This window comes from Oratosquilla oratoria, chromosome 4 (assembly GCF_046742065.1).
Source record: "Oratosquilla oratoria isolate Oo_2021 chromosome 4, ASM4674206v1, whole genome shotgun sequence".
Taxonomy (NCBI): domain Eukaryota; kingdom Metazoa; phylum Arthropoda; class Malacostraca; order Stomatopoda; family Squillidae; genus Oratosquilla; species Oratosquilla oratoria.
Window position 1 is genome coordinate 82,249,099 of NC_134780.1, and position 19,085 is coordinate 82,268,183.

A 19,085-nucleotide genomic window follows, 5' to 3' on the forward strand; every position below is an offset into this window, starting at 1 on the left:
TTTATGTATGTATGTATTCTCCGAGAAGGGGAATTATGCTTGTGGTGTCCCATCTTTGTATCTCGCAACATCTAGTTTGTTCTTAAATTCTTGTATGGTGTTTGCACTGCTGTTTCATCTAGTTTGTTCCAGACATCCACCACTGTGTGTGGAAAGCTTTTCTTTCTCTCTCTCTCCAGATCTCTTCTATAACTGTCCTTTTTTAGTTTCTTTTCATGTCCCCTTGTTTTTCTTCTATCCCAATTTAATAAGTCTTCTCTATCAAGGACTTCCATGCCTTTCATAATTCTATAAATGGCCAACAAATCACCTCTTTCTCTTCTTTGTTCTAGGGTTGGTAGTTCCAGTTTAGTCAATCTTTGCTCATATGTCAGTTTTGAAAGTGTGCATGGGGGTGAGTGCCAAGCTCATCCTGTTTATATATAGAACACACACAGATGACATGCATGATTACCATATGGTAGCTGGTTCTTAGATTAAATTTTCCTAAAGTCTCCTATTTGCTTGAACTCACACACAACTCATTTTTATTTTGTGTGAGCACAGCATACAAAAAGTCATTTAAAACCTATCTATTTTCTTCATGGATTTCTGTCAATTTTTCTGTTAGCTATACTTTATTTGGCACATCCTATGCTTGGCCTGGTTTCGGTGCAAAGATGTTCAAGTCTCCTTCCATAGTGGGATCCTATGCTTGGTCCAGGTTGGAAGGACTGCAAATCCTTTGTTTCTTGAACCTGTGACTGAAATTCTTACTTTAATAACATATACTTACAACTATTTCCATCACAGATGTTTTAAGTAAATTAGTTTTCTTGTTGATTCTTCCAAGGAGATGGTTATTAGAGTTTCTTTCTGGTGTCCAAAGTCAGTGCTTGCAAAGATTTTAAATAAATTAGTTTTCTTATTGATTCTTTCTGTTAGGTCCTTTATATGTCAATCTTATGAATATCAAATGTAGACCTATATTATTAGGAATTTTTTCCAGTGGAAGGATTTGGTCTTCCCTTTTTTGTTTTTTTTTTTTTTTTTTTTTTTTTTTCTTTTTTTAATGGTCGTTTGGTGGGAACAACATCACTTGATTTCTGGGGTGAAACTTCCATTCTGTTATTGTTGACCCAGTGTTCTTGTCACAATCTGGCATGTTATTTTTTTTATTTGTTGTATCAAACCTGGTCACAATTTGATTAGTTCTATCAATCCAATTGCCAGTATGCTTTATGTCTTTTGTTGGGAGACTTTCAAACCCCTCGTATCTTGTAAGTTCACTCTGTATACATTTTATATTATGTAAGTAAAGTAGTTATAGTTTGCCTTTATTTCATACCCAGTGTAAGAAAAATATCTCCCAACATAAGGCATAGAGCACACTGGCAATTGGATTGATAGAACTGATCAAATCATGACCAGGTTTGATACAGCAGATCAAAAACAACACACCAGATTGTAACATTCTAGTTTATTCAAGAAGCCTTGGGTGTTCTTTGTTGCTATTTTTTATATATACTGTGCTGGGTTGATATTGTCAAGTCATATACATATGATGGGGTAAAAGGGGCATTGGGAAAGAGGGAAATGTCTGTTGAGGAAGGACAGGAGAGGACAGAAGATGGGAGTGAATGGAGAATGGTTGTGTATGGATAATGCTGTGATGCATGAGGGGGAGTGGGTGGGGGATGGGTGGGTGAGGGAGTGTGTGTGAAAAATAAATTGATGCAGCCCAAAGGGATTTCTCCCCATCTTCTCCATTTCTGCATGAGGCGACTGAGAGAGGGGGTTGCCAATTTAATGAAACAGTCTTGCTGTGGATGTGCTGTGTCTTGTGACACTCCTTCTGACCCAGGGCAGTGGGTGAGATGCAGGGATGACCCATCATCCAGGAGGAACCAAGATAAGAGGGAGGGAGGGAGGTGGGGATTGGAGTGGAGTACATGATGATGGAATGGGTGGGAGTAGATTTTATGCCTTTGTTTTTTGGCTACCTCCCTTCTAAGGGAGGAAAGAGCCTTTGGTATATGTATCTACATATGAGAGAGCATTGCCGTTTCGTTGTTCTGGAGTTATGAGATGACTCATGAAGAGATTGAGCAGTAAACATAAAATTATTGCACCCTGAAAGACTCCATTGTATAGCTTTTTTGTTCCTGAGATTTGGTTATTCTGTGTTACTTTAGACTGTCTTTCTACTATGAAGTTGGTTAACCACTTCTTGTCATTGTTATGAATGTCTGTCTCAATGATCATTAGATAGCATGTGTCACAACGAGCATAGTTCCTGTCCCATAAAATACAACTAGGTAAATATACTATCAATGGCTACCATAACTGCTCTTTCTGGTGAAGTTTTTTTTATTGAATTATCCTAGTTCTTGTTGTTTGATATTTGTGAACAATGTTCTAGTAAGATGGCTTTCCTTGAATCCATATTGGTTGGGAGAATAAGAGATTTCTAATTTCATTCTTGATGGTACCAGCTTTTCCAGTAGTTTATATATTATGTATAGGAGTGAGATTAGTCTGTATGATGCAGGATTTTCAGGGGGTTTGGTTTCAAAACATTGTGAGCTGGTATCCCCACATTCAGGTCACACTCATACTAAAAGAGTACCATCACAGTGTCAGCCTAACAGTGGACACAAACTACCTTAGATGCAACCACCACACAGGAGATTCCCAGCACATTTTCAATACACTTATACATATACTCTTTCCAGATAGTAATGCAACATCTATTCCCTGAGTGATTTATAGGTTGAAGCATGGCTAGCTTCCTTAGGACTGCAGATCTCCTGCAGGAGAGAACCAGGACAGTGGATGAATTGAAAAAAGGAGTGGATCAGTCAAACCACACACCCACATAAAAACAAATGAAACCCATTCAACCACCCCTTCCATCTTAGCATCTTGGGAATGAAGGGTCACCCTGCCCTTGCCATACTCCTTGGGTCTTAAGTAGAACAGCAAGGCAGCTCTTCCACAGCAAAGTTCAACAGCTGGACCCGGTTTATCCCCTCACCCCCACCCCTCTTCATCCGATGGCAGACCCCTTCCTCATCCACTCAATTATTATGCAGCAGATAAGAACATCCCACCAGGCTACCATATAGATAAAAATAAAAAAATAAAAATTGTACACTGTTTAATTACAAAGGATTACAAAGGCAGAACATGCCGACAGGAGACTTTTTGGTCCATAACAGTAATGACTTTTTATTGGCAGGTGGGTGATCTCACATTTCCCATACTGTGTGACTTTGCCGAGTCTGTGGTATTCAGTGTTGATGATGATGGAATGGTGAGAGGAATGCGATTAGTCTGGGAACGCATGAAGGTAATGTAATAATTGTTATTATTATTATTATTCCCCCCTCCTGTAATACAAAATAGTTAGGCATGGGAGAGGAAAAAGTCTTACCTCTTTTATTCCATATTTAGACATCCCTTTCACTCTTTCTTGCATTATCATTTATAAAATATGCATCACATTACATCCTCAGCAGTTTATTCTTGGTGCAGGGATCAATGGTAGGAGCCAGCATATAGTGGTCCTTTGAGACAGATGTCACTGATGTTAATCTCTGTGTCACTTGCCTTTAAATTTCATTAACAATCTTGTATCTTGAGGTGCAGGCACTCAGTGTCTTCATTGGACCTAAGATTATAAGTTTTTATTACCTTTCCTCCATTTTTTATATAAAAGTAAACAAATAGTGACCCACACTAATACACATAATTTTCTTTCTGTTTACATACTTACACCAAAAGGCTTTTTCCCTTTTATGAGGGGGTGACCAAATCAAAACATACACCCATCCAAAGATCCATTTGTTGTCCCTCTCATTGAAGGGCCTTGTGGATGAAGGGTCATCCTTGCCCCCTGCCACACATTTGGACCAGGGGCAACACAGCAAGACACAGCACTTCCTTCTGTATACAGTACTTTAATTAGGAGAGTACAACACGTGTCTTTCTGGATAAATCTTTGGGAGGATCTGAGGACTTGCTAGTAGCTGTAGGGCTACATAACACACCATCTTGAACATAGACATACAGTACTCACAGATAGAGCTTCAGCTTATCTGAAGCATCACAGGATCCTTGGTTATCCCTTGCCATCCTTAAACAAACTAGAAACAGCTAAACACAAAGGATTTCATTCAATTTTAAACAAATGTCATCCATTAGAGGATTTTAATTTTTATTTTTGCCCATTTCTTGTTGCCTTCTGTGTGGGGCTTCTTACTATTTTCACAAAGTAACGCAGTAGAGTAGAATGAAATATTAGATTCATTATGTACCCATTCTCATTACCCTTGTATATACTGATTATGGTAAACCTCAACTTTTGTTGACAGCTGGTAGTAGAAGCAGCATCAGGAGCAGCTGTATTTGCAGCAATAGAATCTTTGAAAAAATTGGACGAAGCCGCATCACTACAGAAGATTGGAGTTATTCTGTGTGGTGGTAATGTTGATTTGGATCAACTGCCATGGATTCATAAAAGCACCACCTATTAATTTCATTCAGATTGTACAGATAACTGTATAAATGGATACCAATGTGTAGGTGTACAAGATTGAAAAATAGGTTAGTATGCTATCCACCATTTTGTTGTAGTGATTAATTTTGGTTTATTATACCATGTCATACAGTAAACAATCACTTGAATCATTTGTTTCCTTTATACCCTTTAATACCTTATATATATTTACCCAAAAGATAAGATCTACACTAAAACCAAGTATGGACATGATAGTTATAACTAAAACCTTTACACAAGATTTGCCCCACCATACGTCCTGTCCTGAGCTGCTTCTGCAGTCTATCATTCTCCACAAGTTGTAGTAGTAATCCAGCTCGTAATTCCCCTCCTTTTCTTCCTCATTATTATTGTTGCTGTAAGTAGTAGTTGTTGTTTCAAACTCTATTACCCTTTTTTATTTGTACAGGATGGTATATTTTGAAGTAATTATAGCAGTTCCTTTCATCTGCCCCATAGATGAGTGGATCAGGAGGGGCCCACTCTTGTGAGGCAGTCAGGGTATACCAGCTTTATCTGTAGGGTCCTGCTGTGGAGATGTGTCTCACAGCACTGTTTTTGACCCAGTTGAGGTACAGTGGGACCCTTCAACCCCCCCTTATAGTGAGGATAAGGCTTTCAGTGCATGTGTGATGCATGCATGGCCACCACCTCCATTATAAAGGGAAATGACACGGTACATACATACCAAAGGGCCCTATCTACCTCATGAATGAGGTGGATAGATGGATGAAGTAAAGGTGACACTAGATGCAAGAGGAATGTTTATCAGTCATGGTAAAGAACAGAAATGACAAGAATGAACGGAGGGTGATTGTAAATAGATGTGGCCCAAAAGGGATGTTCTCGTCTGCCCCATCAAATTTTCAAGTGGATGGAGGGGATGGGGAGACTGCCATATAATGAAGCAGTTAGGGTAGACCAATTCTGGCAATGGGCCCTGCTGTGGGAGGCAGCGTCTTGTTGCATTGCCTTTCATCTGAGCAATGTGGCAGGAAACAGGAAAGACTCTTCATTAACCCCTTGAGTACCGGATGTGTGTTTTGTGACACCTGCGGGTCATGGCTGAGTGCACCCGCCAGGAACCGAGCATGCTCCCCATGACACGCATGTGTCACAGTTATAAGCTGTGTGTATTGAGGGCTCTCAAGGTCTCGGTTTCTGGGTTATTTCTACCCACATGGTGGCAAGTGTCTGTGTTTACAAACATAAGGCTCCAGCCATTCATGGGATGGTTCGAAACGTTTGTTTACGTAAGGTTGACAGGTCAGTAACGAAGGGGTTAATGAATGGGTTTTGGATGGATGTGGGGTGGGCATATGCTTTGACTTGGCCATCCCCTTTATGGTCTTTCTTTAAAGTTCACCTCTTCCATTTATGCTGTCCATGCTCTTTTCTAGTCTTTCCTCATTTCATTGTGTTGATTTTTAGGTAGCCTAACATTTTAAGTGTATACTGTTGCTTGAAAGATTTGTCTAATTTGCACAGAAAAGGGATTATTAAAGTTGTGATATTGTATATTTTCTTTATTTGTGTTCACACAGATATAGAGGAAATTGAAAGAGACAGCTAAAGGTAAATGTGAGCAAAAAGGTAATGTTGTAGAATTGAATTAGATGGTCTCTCAAAGAACTTATTTTGGGATACAAGTGTGAGTGTTTTTTTTTTTTCTTTTTTTTTTTGCGCTGTGCTGGTGCAATCTCTCTCTCTCTCTTTCCTTTTTCCTCCCTCCACACACACACAAATTCAATGATGAAACAATAGTGTGTGCAAACACCATACAAGAATTTAAGAACAAACTAGATGTTTCGAGATACAAAGACAGGTCACTACTTTTGACTTTGGCTACCCCCTTGTAAGGGAGAAAAAGCTCTCAGTATATGTACATATCGCTTGTTTGCGAAAACGTCGTCATAACTCAAAAAACTGAATTTTTGAGTTATCTATACAGACATATTCATCTTCAAACACGGATTTTTTTGGTATCAGTGTCATATCTGTAGCTCAAAAATTGACCGCTAGGGAGTGCTAAATGTCCCAACGACATAACCTTACATGTTCCAACTTGTTCCAACAAATATTTTAGACTTAGTAAAGATTATGATTGTTTCAATTTCTATAAACTTTAGAGGCGTATTTGATGCTCCAAAAAATGTTCCACCTATGGTGTTTGAGGGCTTTTTATAATATTGAGAGCGTTTTGAAACTTTAAAATGCCTCTCCTGAAAAATTTGATATTTTGAGTTATGACGACGTTTTCGCAAACAAGCGATATGTGCTTTTTGACAGAGGACCATCCTGTACAGTAACACAAAATCCCCTTACCAAGTGACTCGTGGTCATTTTCCTGGTGGCTACAGGTCTCCTGCAAGAGAGAGTTGGAACAATGGATTGGCTGATTATGTGGGAAGTAGCCACGTGTGTATTAAACATAACAAGGTTTTTGTCTGGTGCAAGGGGCTGGCCATTCACTTTGCCCATCAAATCCATTTTTTATTCATGGCTGTTATGGGTAGCAGAGTTAATGATGTCTGAGGAGCCAAGAAACAGGCATATAAGAAATCTGAGGTTAATCAAATAATTTTTCAGTATATTTCTTTATTAACATCTGTATAAATTAATGTCCAATGCTGTTTTCAGATTCTTAAATTCTTGCATAACCCATTGCAAACTAGGCAGAAAAATGTTCTTCCCACTGAAGTCCACTATAGACCTTGGGTTCTTCATTCACATTATATATATGGAGGACAACATGATCTTCCAGATTTTCACACTCCTCTAACCAACTAAGACATCTGGTTTCCTCAGCAATATCCTGAATGTATATGACATCATCAGTTACTTCTTTACTTTCCTCTGTACTGTCAGTGTCTGACTGTCCTTGAGATACATCAAATAATGGTCCACGAGATACCTCCTTAACATGTTTTCTCATGTGATGATCCAGTGAATTCCTATGATAAAATGCAGCATAACAATGTTTACACTTATAAAGTGTTCTCTTGTTGTGAGTTTTCTTATGTATTTTCAATTCAGCCATGCCTCTCAATACAGCATGACATTCTGAGCACTTTTGAGGCCGTCTCTCAATATGCATTTGGAGATGCGTTTTAAAACTATTATATAAGGTGAAAGTAGCATCACAATACTGACACCTGTGCGGTTTCTCGCTTGTGTGGATTCTCATATGCCTTTCCAGATTACTGTAATCACTCAACCTCATATTGCAGTGTATGCATTTGTAGGGTTGGTCTTGTGAATGGATACGGGTGTGTGCTTTAAGTTCACCTTTAGACTTAAATGCGACCTTGCAAGATGTGCACTTAAACGGCTTTTCACCTGTGTGGGTCAATAAATGTATTTTGAGACTATTGAGCTGAGCAAAGCTGGCATCACAATACGAGCACTTGTGGGTCTTTTCACCTGTATGGATAAGTACATGTGCCTTAAGACTCGTTTCTCTGACGAATGCAGCATCACAGTGTGGACATTTAAAAGATTTTTCTCCCATGTGATTCATAATATGAGTCTTGAGGGAGTTGGCCTGAATGAACGTAGCGTCACAATAAGCGCATTTGTGAGGTTTTTCTTCCGTGTGCTTCATGATGTGCACTCGACAGTTGCCGAGGCGGGCAAAGGACCTGTCACAGTAGGTACATTTGTACGGCTTCTCGCCCGTATGCACTCGGGTGTGAAGCCTCAACTCTGCCTTTGTTATGAATGCCGAGTCACAAGTGATGCATTTGTATGGCTTATCTCCTGAATGGGACATGATATGCCTCTTTAGACTTATGCTACTGGAGAAGGAGGCAGTACACTGTGTACATTTGTACGGCTTCTCGCTCTTGTGGATTCTTTTTCTGTGTATAGACAGACCCTTCATACGATAAAAAGCAGCATCACAGTCGGAACAAATGAAGGGCTTAATACCAGTATGGGTCTTCATATGAGTTTCCAAGTCAATGCTGCTATTGTGTGCACTATCACAGTGGGGGCACTTGTGATTTCTTTCCCCAGTGTGGATCATTATATGCTTCTGCAAGCTGGTCTGCTTCGAAAAAACAGTTCTACATTGGAAGCATTCATAGGGATTATCCTCATTGTGTGTTGAAATATGGTTCTTCGTGCTACTCTGCATAAATTCTGCACTACCATGTTCACAGTCATATAATTTCTCATGAGTAACACCATGAATTCTAAGTTGTTGCTCTGTTTTGAATGAAGTATCACATTCCAAACATTTGTAAGATTTAACCTTAGTATGAGTTAATCCATGAGTTTTTAGGACACTATTAGTTTTAAAGGAAGCACTACACTCTAAACATTTGAAAGGTTTCTCATTACTGTGAGTCAGTCCATGAACTTTAAGATGATTACCATTCTTGAAAGAAGCATCACATTCAGAGCATTTAAAGGGTCTTCCCCCATGCTGGGTCTGAACATGCTTTCTGCGCTGCTTTCGGGTAGGAAAAGCTGCATCACAGAGAGTACACTTGTGTGGTTTTACAGTGGCATGGGTAGTACTATGGATCTTCAATTGCCGAGCACTGATGAAGCCCTGCCGACATTGTTTACATTTATATGGTCGACCTCCCGTATGCCTTCTCATATGCTCTTTGAGGTATGTGGATCTACTGAAAGATGCTTTACATTGAAAACAGGTATACGGCCTTTCTCCAGTGTGGGTCCTCATGTGAACTCGAAAATCTCCTCTGGTTTTGAAGGATGCTTGGCATGTTAAACATTTATGAAGCTTTGTTCTATGTACGGTCCAACTATGATCAACAAGTTTACCTTTGGTATGAAATGTAGCCTTACACTCAGAACACTTAAAAGGATTTTCTCCCGTATGTGTTCTGGAATGATTATTTAGTCCAGCCTGTGTACTAAATTGAGTGCCACATAGTTTGCATACAAAAGGCTTGTTGCCTGTGTGGGTTCTGACATGGTTTTGAAGGCTGGTGAGTGTTGCAAAAGTGGTATTGCAGTGGGAACATTTATAATCTTTCTCCAAAGGCACTATTTTCCTAGGACTTGTTCTTCTCACGGACTTATTCTTTGAAGTGTTACTTCTCAGAGAAACAATTTTAGAACTAGTCTTACTGACTGATTTAAACCTAGATTTATTCTTTTTCAGTGGTACAGTCTTGGAATTATTCTTTTTCAGTGGTACAGTCTTGGAATTATTCTTTTTCAGTGGTACAGTCTTGGAATTATTCTTTTTCAGTGGTACAGTCTTGGAATTATTCTTTTTCAGTGGTACAGTCTTGGAATTAATCTTTCTCACTAATTTCTTCTTGGAATTATTCTTTTTCATTAACCTTGTCTTAAGTAGAAGCCTTCCCTTTCTTAGCTGTCTCTTGTTTGATTTCTTCTTCAATATTTTTCCATTTCTTCTCGTTGGATTTCTGCCTGAAGTTAATTTCTGAAGGAGAAAACAAATTATTAATAGTAATTAATATATATACATAAGTACATATGTATGTGATGGCTTCAATTCCTATAAAAACAAGAATGACAGATTCATAGCAGACACCAAATGACAATATATATATAACATGGGCTTTTTCACCCCTTACAATGGAGGTAAAGGTGAGACTTCGTCAGAGATGTGTCATGTTGCCATGGCTGTTCAATTTATACATGGATGGGGTGGGGTGAGAGGTAAATGCATGAGTAATGGGCCAGGGACTGGAGATGGTTAAAGAAAATGGAGAAAAATGAGAGATAAGCCAGTTGTTGTTCGCTGTTGACACTGCCCTTGTCGCAGGATCAGAGAAGGGATGAAGGTAGTTAGTGATGGAGTTACAAAGGATTACAAAGGCGGAGCATGCCGACAGGAGACCTTTTGGTCCATATCTAGGTCGGATGCAAAAAAAATCATAATAATAATAGAATAATAAATAAAAACTATAATAATGTAAATAACAAATAAAATACATAAATAAATGCATAGGTATAGTTAAATAATAAACAAACAGGTAAATAGTAAATAATAATAATAAATTGACATATAACTAGGAAGGTGTGCAAAAGGAAGTTGAAGATAAATGTGGGTAAAAGTAAGGTGATGAGATGTACAAGGGGAGAGGATGGCAGCAAATTGGAAATGAGTATTGGGGGAGAGACTGGAGAAAGCAGACAGTTTTAGATACTTGGGGGTTAATGTGGCAGGAAAGGGAGGAGTGGAGGTGGAGGTAGAATGTAGATTAAGAGAAACAAGTAAATGCCTTGGGGAATTAAAAAGTGTAATGAGAAATTGACATTTGGGAATGGATACAAGAGGGAGATTGTGTGAAGGGGTGATTGTGCCAACACAACTGTATGGGGCAGAAACATGGAACTTAAGAGAGGAAGAGTTTAAATGTGTTTGAGATGAAATGCCTGAGAAATATGGTAGGGGTTACTAGAGTGGATAGAGCAAGAAACAAGGAAGAGAGTCGGGGTGGAAAGAGATTTTAGTTGTTGTCATTCCCTAGACTCTGTCCAAGCAGTCCCATCTCCCCAAAGTATGCCATGCCCAGAACGGAGTTTCCCCACAAATCTTTTATAGAGTGTAGTGTTGTTTGTGTGCATGATTGTGTATAATGCAGTCTTACATTATGTGCTGAATAGTATGGGGTGTGTGATATACCCTGTGAGAGACACCAGGAGAAGTTCCCCATCTACGAGAAGCGTCGGACAAGTCTTTCATCCTGGGTATGAAGAGACAACAAGAGGCTTTCTCAGCCAAGCGCGGGACAGTGAGAGCAGCCAGGCAAAACCCATATATCAGTCACTACACTCCAAACAACGTCAAGGCAAAGCAACACAAACAGGATCAAAGGTCATCTACAATGGTCTTCACATCGAAACCCCTTTTATGGCAACCCTCGAGTGCCACCTTTCTCCATGATTTTCATTGGGCAACCCTTCATGGGGAATGCCCCATTTTACCTTCTGTACTTTTTAGCTAGGAAAATCTGGCAACCTCCAGAGTTTTCCTCTGGGCTGCCAGCAGTTATTGTAGTACACTAGGATCAGAAATTAAAGAAGAAAAACCCAAATGACTTTCGTTCCAACCATGCCACACACGACAACAGGTGAAATGTTATATCCTGGGCAGTTGTCTACAATGCAGTTATCCAGCCTCTTCTGGTAGCTTAGAAGGGCTGGGTGGTGGCCACACTGCAGTCTGGCCAGGTGGACTCTGTCCTTTCATGGGAGAGAGGATTCAGAGGGATGGATATCAGGGGATCTGGCATGTAGCAATGTGTTGTCTTTTAGTGTGTTAATGGAGCAGTGAGTGATATGATTATGAATATGTTTCCAGAGGCTGGAATTTGGTGGTTGTGGAGATAGGGTTGATGAAAGAATATTGGGATGGTTTGAACACATGGAAAGAATGAGTAAAGAAAGATTAGTAAACGAGGTGGAGGGAGTGAACATGCAGGGATGACCAAGGATGAGATGGATGGGTGGGATAAAAGAGGTACTGGGAAAGAGGGGGATAGCTATTGAGGAAGGAATGAAGAACACAGAAGATAGAGTTCAGTGGAGAATGGTTGTTTATGGATAATGCTCTGAACAATGGAAGGGAGGGGGGAGGGAGTATGTGTGAATGATATTTTGATGCCGCCCAAAAAGATTTCTCATCTCATCTTTTTCTGCATGAGGGGACAAAGAGGGTGGGGGGTTCACCAATTAAATGAAACAGCCTTGCCATGGACATACTGTGTCTTGCTGCATTGCTTCTGACCCAATCCCTGCCACAGATCTCTCAAAAAAAGTGATGCTATGTTGTGCGAGTGTGGGGTCGTCTATGTAACTGGCTAGGTGAAAGGGGAGAACAGCTCCAAGAGCAATTCACAATTCTTTCTCATCACCCTTTTTTTTTTTTTTTTCTCTCTCCCCATACTGGAGTATTGACAGCAAGATTTAATCATATTTATTCTGACTTCTAATTAAACATGTTCAACAGTATTGTAACAGCTTTGTCTGCAGATCATACAAACTTACTTTATCTGGTAATGATCTTTTCAGCTGTGATACACGAACAGTCATTCCTGGTGTAACATCCTTCAGTTTTTCCAGAGTAATACTACAAGGTTGAACCTGCAATACAAACAAAAATATAAGTAAAAAGTTATACATATATATACCGAGGGCCTTCCCCTTACAAGGGAGGAAGCCAAAGTCAAAGGCATAAATCCACTCCCACCCATTTCATCTCCACATACTACACTCCCATTCACCACCCCTCCCTCCCTCTTTTCTTGGTTCCTCCTGGATGACAGGTCATCCCTGCATCTTGCTCACTGCCCTGGGTCACAAGTAATGCAGAAAGACAACACATCCACAACAAAGCTGCTTCATTGAATTGGCAACCCACCATTTCTGTCCCCTCATGCAGAAAAAGAGAAGATGGGGAGAAATCCCTTCAGGCTGCAACAGAATATCAATCATGATAAGAAGTGATGGTAAATGAAATATTTTATACATGGTATATTTATCCATATATCATGGGCCTCTTTCCCCCCCTTTTATGGGAGTATAACCAAAAGCCCTTTCCTCCTGTTAAGAGAAGCAGCTGAGTCAAAGCACACACATTTTTTATACACAAAACCCACTAAATGCCCCACTTATCTCAGCCCTAGTAGATGAAGGCCACTCTCTGTCCCCTGCCACACTTCTTAGACTGAGGACATTGCTGCAATGTACAGCATTTCCAAAATAGAGCCTGACAACTCAAGCTGGATTACCCCCACCATTTCAGTAAATGGTGATCCCCCCCGTCTTCACCCATTCCTATCTTTTGCACTCTCTCTTCCCTGTGTGGCCTTCAAGCCAAAAATTCCATAAATCAAACAATCTCTCTTCCCTGTTCAAGACACTTCTTGCATCTAAGGCCCTCTTCATCCCCTCAGCCCACCTCATGAGAAGTCAAGGCCTCCACCAAACTCTTGTTGTCAACCAAGCAGTGTAAAGCTAAGGTCATTTGACAATGTCTCTGATAATTTGTCCAAGATAGGAAACAACCTCAGCACACTCAACAAGTGCCAAGGTCTCAGCAATGTGGATTTCACTACTCTGCCATTTCATTGATTCCCAATAAATCAGGCATCTACTTCTTTCCCCATCCTTGAGAAAAATCACAAATCCTCCCTGGCAGCCACAATCAGATAGGTTCCCAAAGGGAGCATCTGAGAAGCGCTCAATTATACAGTCCTCCACAGCTGACAGCAAAAATGGTCACCCACAACTTGGTTGATAATTTTATCGAGTTTCACAGCATCAGCCACTGTGGCATTTTTCCAATGTCCACTCAGTTCACACACATCAAAGGCAATGTCAGGTCTTGTTTGTGTAGTTATCCAGCTCAGCTGACTGATCAGAGCACGGAATTCCTTCTTCTCATTGTCCAACAGCTCACTGAACTTAGCTGCCAACCTGCAACATCCCAAACTCAGTGGTGTGAGCAGACTGGCATAGCTATACTGGCCAACTGTTATACCTTCAGCTGTAGTGCCCACTTCCAAACCTATGTACTAGAAGGTAGATGATGCTGTGCTCCCAATACAGAACTCTCCTTGAACATCAATAACCTACTGGAACACCCCAGTGCCCATCCAGAGCAAATCATCCACATATACACATATGATACCTTGAAGTTTACCACCATAATACCAAGAAAACAAGAATGGTTCAAGTGAACACACCTCAGCTGACAGAGACAGTAGCTGACTCTTGACATGCAAGTGTCACGCTCTTGCTATGTCACATAGACTGTACACCATCTTTCTCAGTCTCCAAAGCTGACCACAATAATATACTGGGGGAGGACACAAGTAAACCTCTCGTTCTATGTAGTTGCCCTGAAGGTAAGCTGACCTCACATCCAGGTTGTGACACTCCCAACCAAACAGAAGCCATTGCCAGTGCCATTCAGATAGATTCTATAGAACAAACTGGGGAGTCCTTCCTAAAGCCAAATGTGTCATCCTCAAAACCCCTTGCTACAAGGCATCCCTTGATTATAGGGCTTCCATCTTTCACCTTTTTTGTGATAACCCACACCACATATAAATTCCTGTCCTCTGTCTTCCACCTCCTCATAAACATCTTTTTTTTTTCTTTTTTCTTTTTTTTCTTTTTTTTGCCAATTTTGTACTTCCAGCTCCTTTGCTTTTATCACTTCTTCATTCTCCACTTCATCAGGGACTGCTTCCAATTCTGCAACTTCTGGAAAATCCACAAACTCTACACTCCCATCAGAATCTTTTTGGAAGTTAAAACAATTTTTATATCTTCCTTTAGCTTTACCCCCTCTGCTCACTATTCTTCCAGACATGTGTTCACCAGTTTTTTCATTCCATCCTTGGATCCTTTGCCCCACTAACAGTCTAAATGGTTTTGTTTCTCTTCAAGAGTTCTCTGACAAATAAGTTGTTTACAGTATCATTTTGTCCTTATTGTACCTCCTGTACCTCACTGCTATCATCTACTTCCTCAGTGTTTTCAGATGTTGATGCTGATGAAGCAAACCCCTCTGAATCCTCGTCCACCTCCTGATCACATATGCCCTCCATATTCCTCAATACCTCCCGAATGCCAACGGATGATCCACCATAAGTCTGAGGACAATCTGTTTAAGACCTCAGGGGACATTTAGATAATCGGCAAATATGGGCTCTGACGTAAACACCCCCTTGACAAACCAGAACCTGCTTCCCATCCCTTCCAATAACTATGCCTGGACCATGCCATCGCTGATCACTATTACACTATTACACCTCATCGCCATTATGAGGAGTACGGTACGGGTTACAAGGTTGGATATGAGTGAGAAATAAGGAAGTGAGGGGAGCAGGGTGAAAAAAAAATATGGCAGATAGGGCTGATGAAAGAGTATTGGGATGAATAGATAGTGATTTTGAAACTTGTTCTGGAGAAGTAACTGTGTATGAATAATATAAGAATATTTCATCAGAAACCTACATTAAAGGTAAAAAAAAGTATATTAATAAACAAAATATAAAACTTACCAGACTCATCTGTAGTTGTTTAGTCAACTCGGTAAAAATGTTTGACATTTCATTTGGCTGCATTTGCAGATTCTGACCCAAGTGTTCTTCACCATGACTGCTACAGAAATAAATATTTTCTGATAGCTGTTTATAAGATTTCCAAAGATGTTCATCTCCCCAATGGTCTTGCTCTGTTTTATCCTTTGAAAACCTGTAATAGATGTTGAGTTAGTCAAGCAATCAGAATGATGGTGTGCTTTCAAAACAAGTTTGGCAATACAATACTGAACTAAATAACTGTACTGAAGAGATCACATTGCAAAAAGGTTCAGATTATAATCACTATAATGCCTGTATAAAATGGTCCTGCAAGATATAGCCAAGCTACCCATTTTAAAACCCATCAACTCCTTCACCACCATCACGAGGTGCAGCCCTGAGGGGCTGACATTTCATCTCTAGACTGGGTCCAAGATTTATCTTTCAACTTCAGCTGTGTGTATTGCACCTTCTCATACATGGGGAGCTGACAAAAGGTGACTGCTCCTTTCCTCCTTCTACTTTCAGCCAGTGACACAGAAACAGTCCCACACCAATACAACACAGGCAACAGTCCAAAGTTTCTTTCCCGAGAGATATGTTGAAGGGTCTGAGGGCTGTTGCCAGCTGCTGTGAGGCTGTGGGTTTTCCACATAGTGAAACTCTGGGCAACAAATGTCATTACTATAATAGTATCAATTACAGGACTAGAATAATGATAAGAATTTTTGCCTCAAGTCTGACTGAAAACCTGCAACCCTGCAAGACTTCCCAGGCCCTCATATAAATTTCTCTGGGAAGAAACACTTAACCACTTCAGTACAAGTCAAATTTTTGCACGCAGTATCAGGTGCAATATGTACAATTCATCACACAACTCATATTATAAAATATAAAGTCACGGCTGTGATACTCATTCTCTTTACTCTGAGTAATAATAAACACTGAAAATGTGATCAAACCAGTTCACAGAATCCAGGGGTAACTCATGTACAACTACAAAAAAATATATATATTCAAGACACTGACAGCAGCATCGTCCCATATCCACTCGTTCCTCATGATGCCTATGTAGGCATCATCGTACTGAAGTGGTTAAGTGATCTCTGTGTTGTATTAGTTGTAGGAAGATCACTTGTGAAAAGACTGAACAATGCAGGTGAGAATATTGCTCCTAGAGGGACTCCAGTGTACAATTTTTTTTATTCCAAATAGAGAATTATTTTGTGATATTCTGCACTCTTTCAGATAACAAGTGTGTTTGCCATTTCCTGTCACTGTTACACAAGACCATTAGAATGAAGGAGACTGCAAGAGACCATAAGACCTACACTAGGCAGCTCCATATCCATCACCATCTGTCATCCCCATCCATAAAGTTATCTAACCGTTTCTCAAAACAACTGATAGTTTCAGCACTCGCTACATGGTTACTGAGTTTATTCCATTCGTTGACCACCCTATTAGTAACCAATTCTTGCCTATTTCCTTCTTAAATCTAAATTTGTCCAGTTTAAATCCATTACTGCGAGTCCTGCCCTATTGTTTTAATATGATGACCTTATTTGCATCACCCTTGTTAAAGCCTTTGATCCACTTGAACACCTCTATTAGATCACCCCGCACTCTGCGTCTTTCCAAAGAGTGTAAGTTAAGGTGCCTAAGCCTCTCTTCGTAAGACAAATTTCTGAGTCCATGTATTATTTTGGTATTTCTTTTCTGTACTGATTCTAGTGAATTGATGTCCATTCTGTATGACGGAGACCAAAACTGTACTGCATAGTCAAGGATGGGTCTAACTATCGCTAGATAGAGGGTGGAGGGGAGCGGAGTATGTAGGGGATGGAATGGGTGGGAGTGGTTTCTATGCCGTTTTCTTTTTTGGCTACCTCCCATGTAAGGAGAAAAAAGCCTTTGGTATATGTATGTACATATACTTGGAAATATGTACCCCTATGTTTTTTCTTATATTTAGTTTAATTTTCATTTCATGTTACAATCCTCTGATTACTTATTTCTTTCTCCATAGATACCAATGTTCTTGCCACTTCTGAGCCCGTTAGTCTTGTTACACATATTTTGTCACATTATTTGGATAGCCTTAGTATCTTTCTAATCTACAATTTCCTAACAATATCTTAAAGTTAATCATGAATATTCAATGTCACATTTCTGTGAAACTAAACACCACTGTAAATCTGTTCATCTTTCCAAATACATCTACTCCTAGTTGCAAGTCAGTAGCACAAGGTCCACACGGAAGCTCTGCTCTAGAACATGCAAATGCATATTTTATTTTTTTTATTTTTTGCATTTGAATGATCTATTTTTCTTAAGCAATAACTAAGTTAGGTTAGGTGCTACTGGGCAAAATAAGGCTCGTGTTAAATATCCATGCTTGCATGTTTTTGGAATTTTACCAATAAAAACAATGGAAACTAATCCATAATAATTATAAACCTATAAACACCCACAAGATAATCTTATTTTCCTTTACATTGAAAATATTATATACAAATTACTGGTTCATGGTAACGTATTTCAATCTGAAATGTTTATTTCCCTGGCTAAAGTAAAGGGTCGTCTGTTTTAAAACGATACTAACCCCCAGTAGTGATTTCATGTTATTTCATTCATCAGTGTGTGTAAAACTGAGCATGCTTCCAGTGGAATATTTGCATTAATTATTAAACCCACAGTAATATACAAGTGGTACCCTAAGTAAGTATTGTTTCAACCAAAACGAGTGAATGAAATGGCATGGGGTCAGGCATTAGTGAAATACATCATTACGTAAGTACTTTTTTACGGAAATTTATGACATCATGCTGTCCTGAACATGCATTGCCTAAAGATTATGTGCATTATCATTAACAAATGCTGCTCAACTAATTTGAATAACAATTTACAAGGCACACAATCCATTCTTTTTTTCAAACTAATTTCATTGAACTTACTCGGTATTACTTTTGCTTCCATATACTCCTCCTTCTTTAACATATTCTTTACATCCAGCTGCGCTGCAGTGCATTGACATCTTGACTTTAAAGCATTATTAATTAAGAGAAAAATTAATTTTCGACTGGCTCAAACGGTTGACTTCTTTAACCGCTACGATAATGTTGCTCAGCTGTTGTTTGTATTCCAGAATTCGTGTTCGTGTGATGTTTTCCTTCGAACCTCTACTTTATTAACATCATATTGGGTAAAATATTTAAATATGTTGGTTGTGTTTTACAATTTTAAATAATTAATATAATTCCAACGGAAGTGGATGAAATAGCCAAATGGGCAACCAGTATAAAAGTGCCACAAATTCCACAATTTCAAAAGGGTTTATCAGAATCACTGAGTAATACTCTGATACACCAGTATTCTAACCACCCGCATTCGGTGACTTAGTATATTCAGCACAATATATAGTTTCTAGATACACCATTATGTGTTGTGCAGTTGGCTGTTGGCACGTCCAGATTTAAACCAAGAATAATGTTTGAATG

General features: G+C 39.5%; 2 protein-coding genes across 15 annotated transcripts in view; one reads left to right on the plus strand and one right to left on the minus strand.

The window, feature by feature from the left end:
* LOC143024990 (serine racemase-like) overlaps nucleotides 1-4,668 on the plus strand; it is a 56,064-nt gene extending 51,396 nt beyond the window's left edge. For 13 of the 14 annotated variants that reach the window (XM_076184556.1, XM_076184549.1, XM_076184561.1 and 10 more), the window contains exons 8-9: nucleotides 3,221-3,331; nucleotides 4,356-4,668. In XM_076184556.1, coding sequence (XP_076040671.1) covers nucleotides 3,221-3,331; nucleotides 4,356-4,517 — 273 coding nt within the window. In that variant the 3' untranslated portion in view covers nucleotides 4,518-4,668. The remainder of the gene's footprint in view (nucleotides 1-3,220; nucleotides 3,332-4,355) is intronic. The other variant, XR_012966327.1, reaches the window with a different exon arrangement.
* A 2,453-nt stretch (nucleotides 4,669-7,121) lies between these two features.
* LOC143024986 (uncharacterized) lies at nucleotides 7,122-18,885 on the minus strand. The gene is made up of 4 exons (XM_076184542.1): nucleotides 18,543-18,885; nucleotides 15,565-15,757; nucleotides 12,539-12,634; nucleotides 7,122-9,965 (listed from the first exon to the last, which is right to left on the minus strand). The coding sequence occupies exons 1-4, from the start codon at nucleotides 18,620-18,622 to the stop codon at nucleotides 7,212-7,214; spliced, it is 3,123 nt and encodes a 1,040-aa protein (XP_076040657.1). The 5' UTR covers nucleotides 18,623-18,885; the 3' UTR covers nucleotides 7,122-7,211.
* Nucleotides 18,886-19,085: the final 200 nt, after the last annotated feature.

Bases quoted from the DNA above. Each gene is read 5' to 3' on its own strand.
- LOC143024986 (XM_076184542.1), bottom strand. From the start codon at position 18,622: ATGTCAATGCACTGCAGCGCAGCTGGATGTAAAGAATATGTTAAAGAA. The intron at 12,635-15,564 runs GTAAGTTTTATA...TTTGTATTGCAG, and splicing joins AACAACTACAGATGAGTCTG to GTTCAACCTTGTAGTATTAC. The intron at 9,966-12,538 runs GTAAGTTTGTAT...TTTCTCCTTCAG, and splicing joins AAAGATCATTACCAGATAAA to AAATTAACTTCAGGCAGAAA.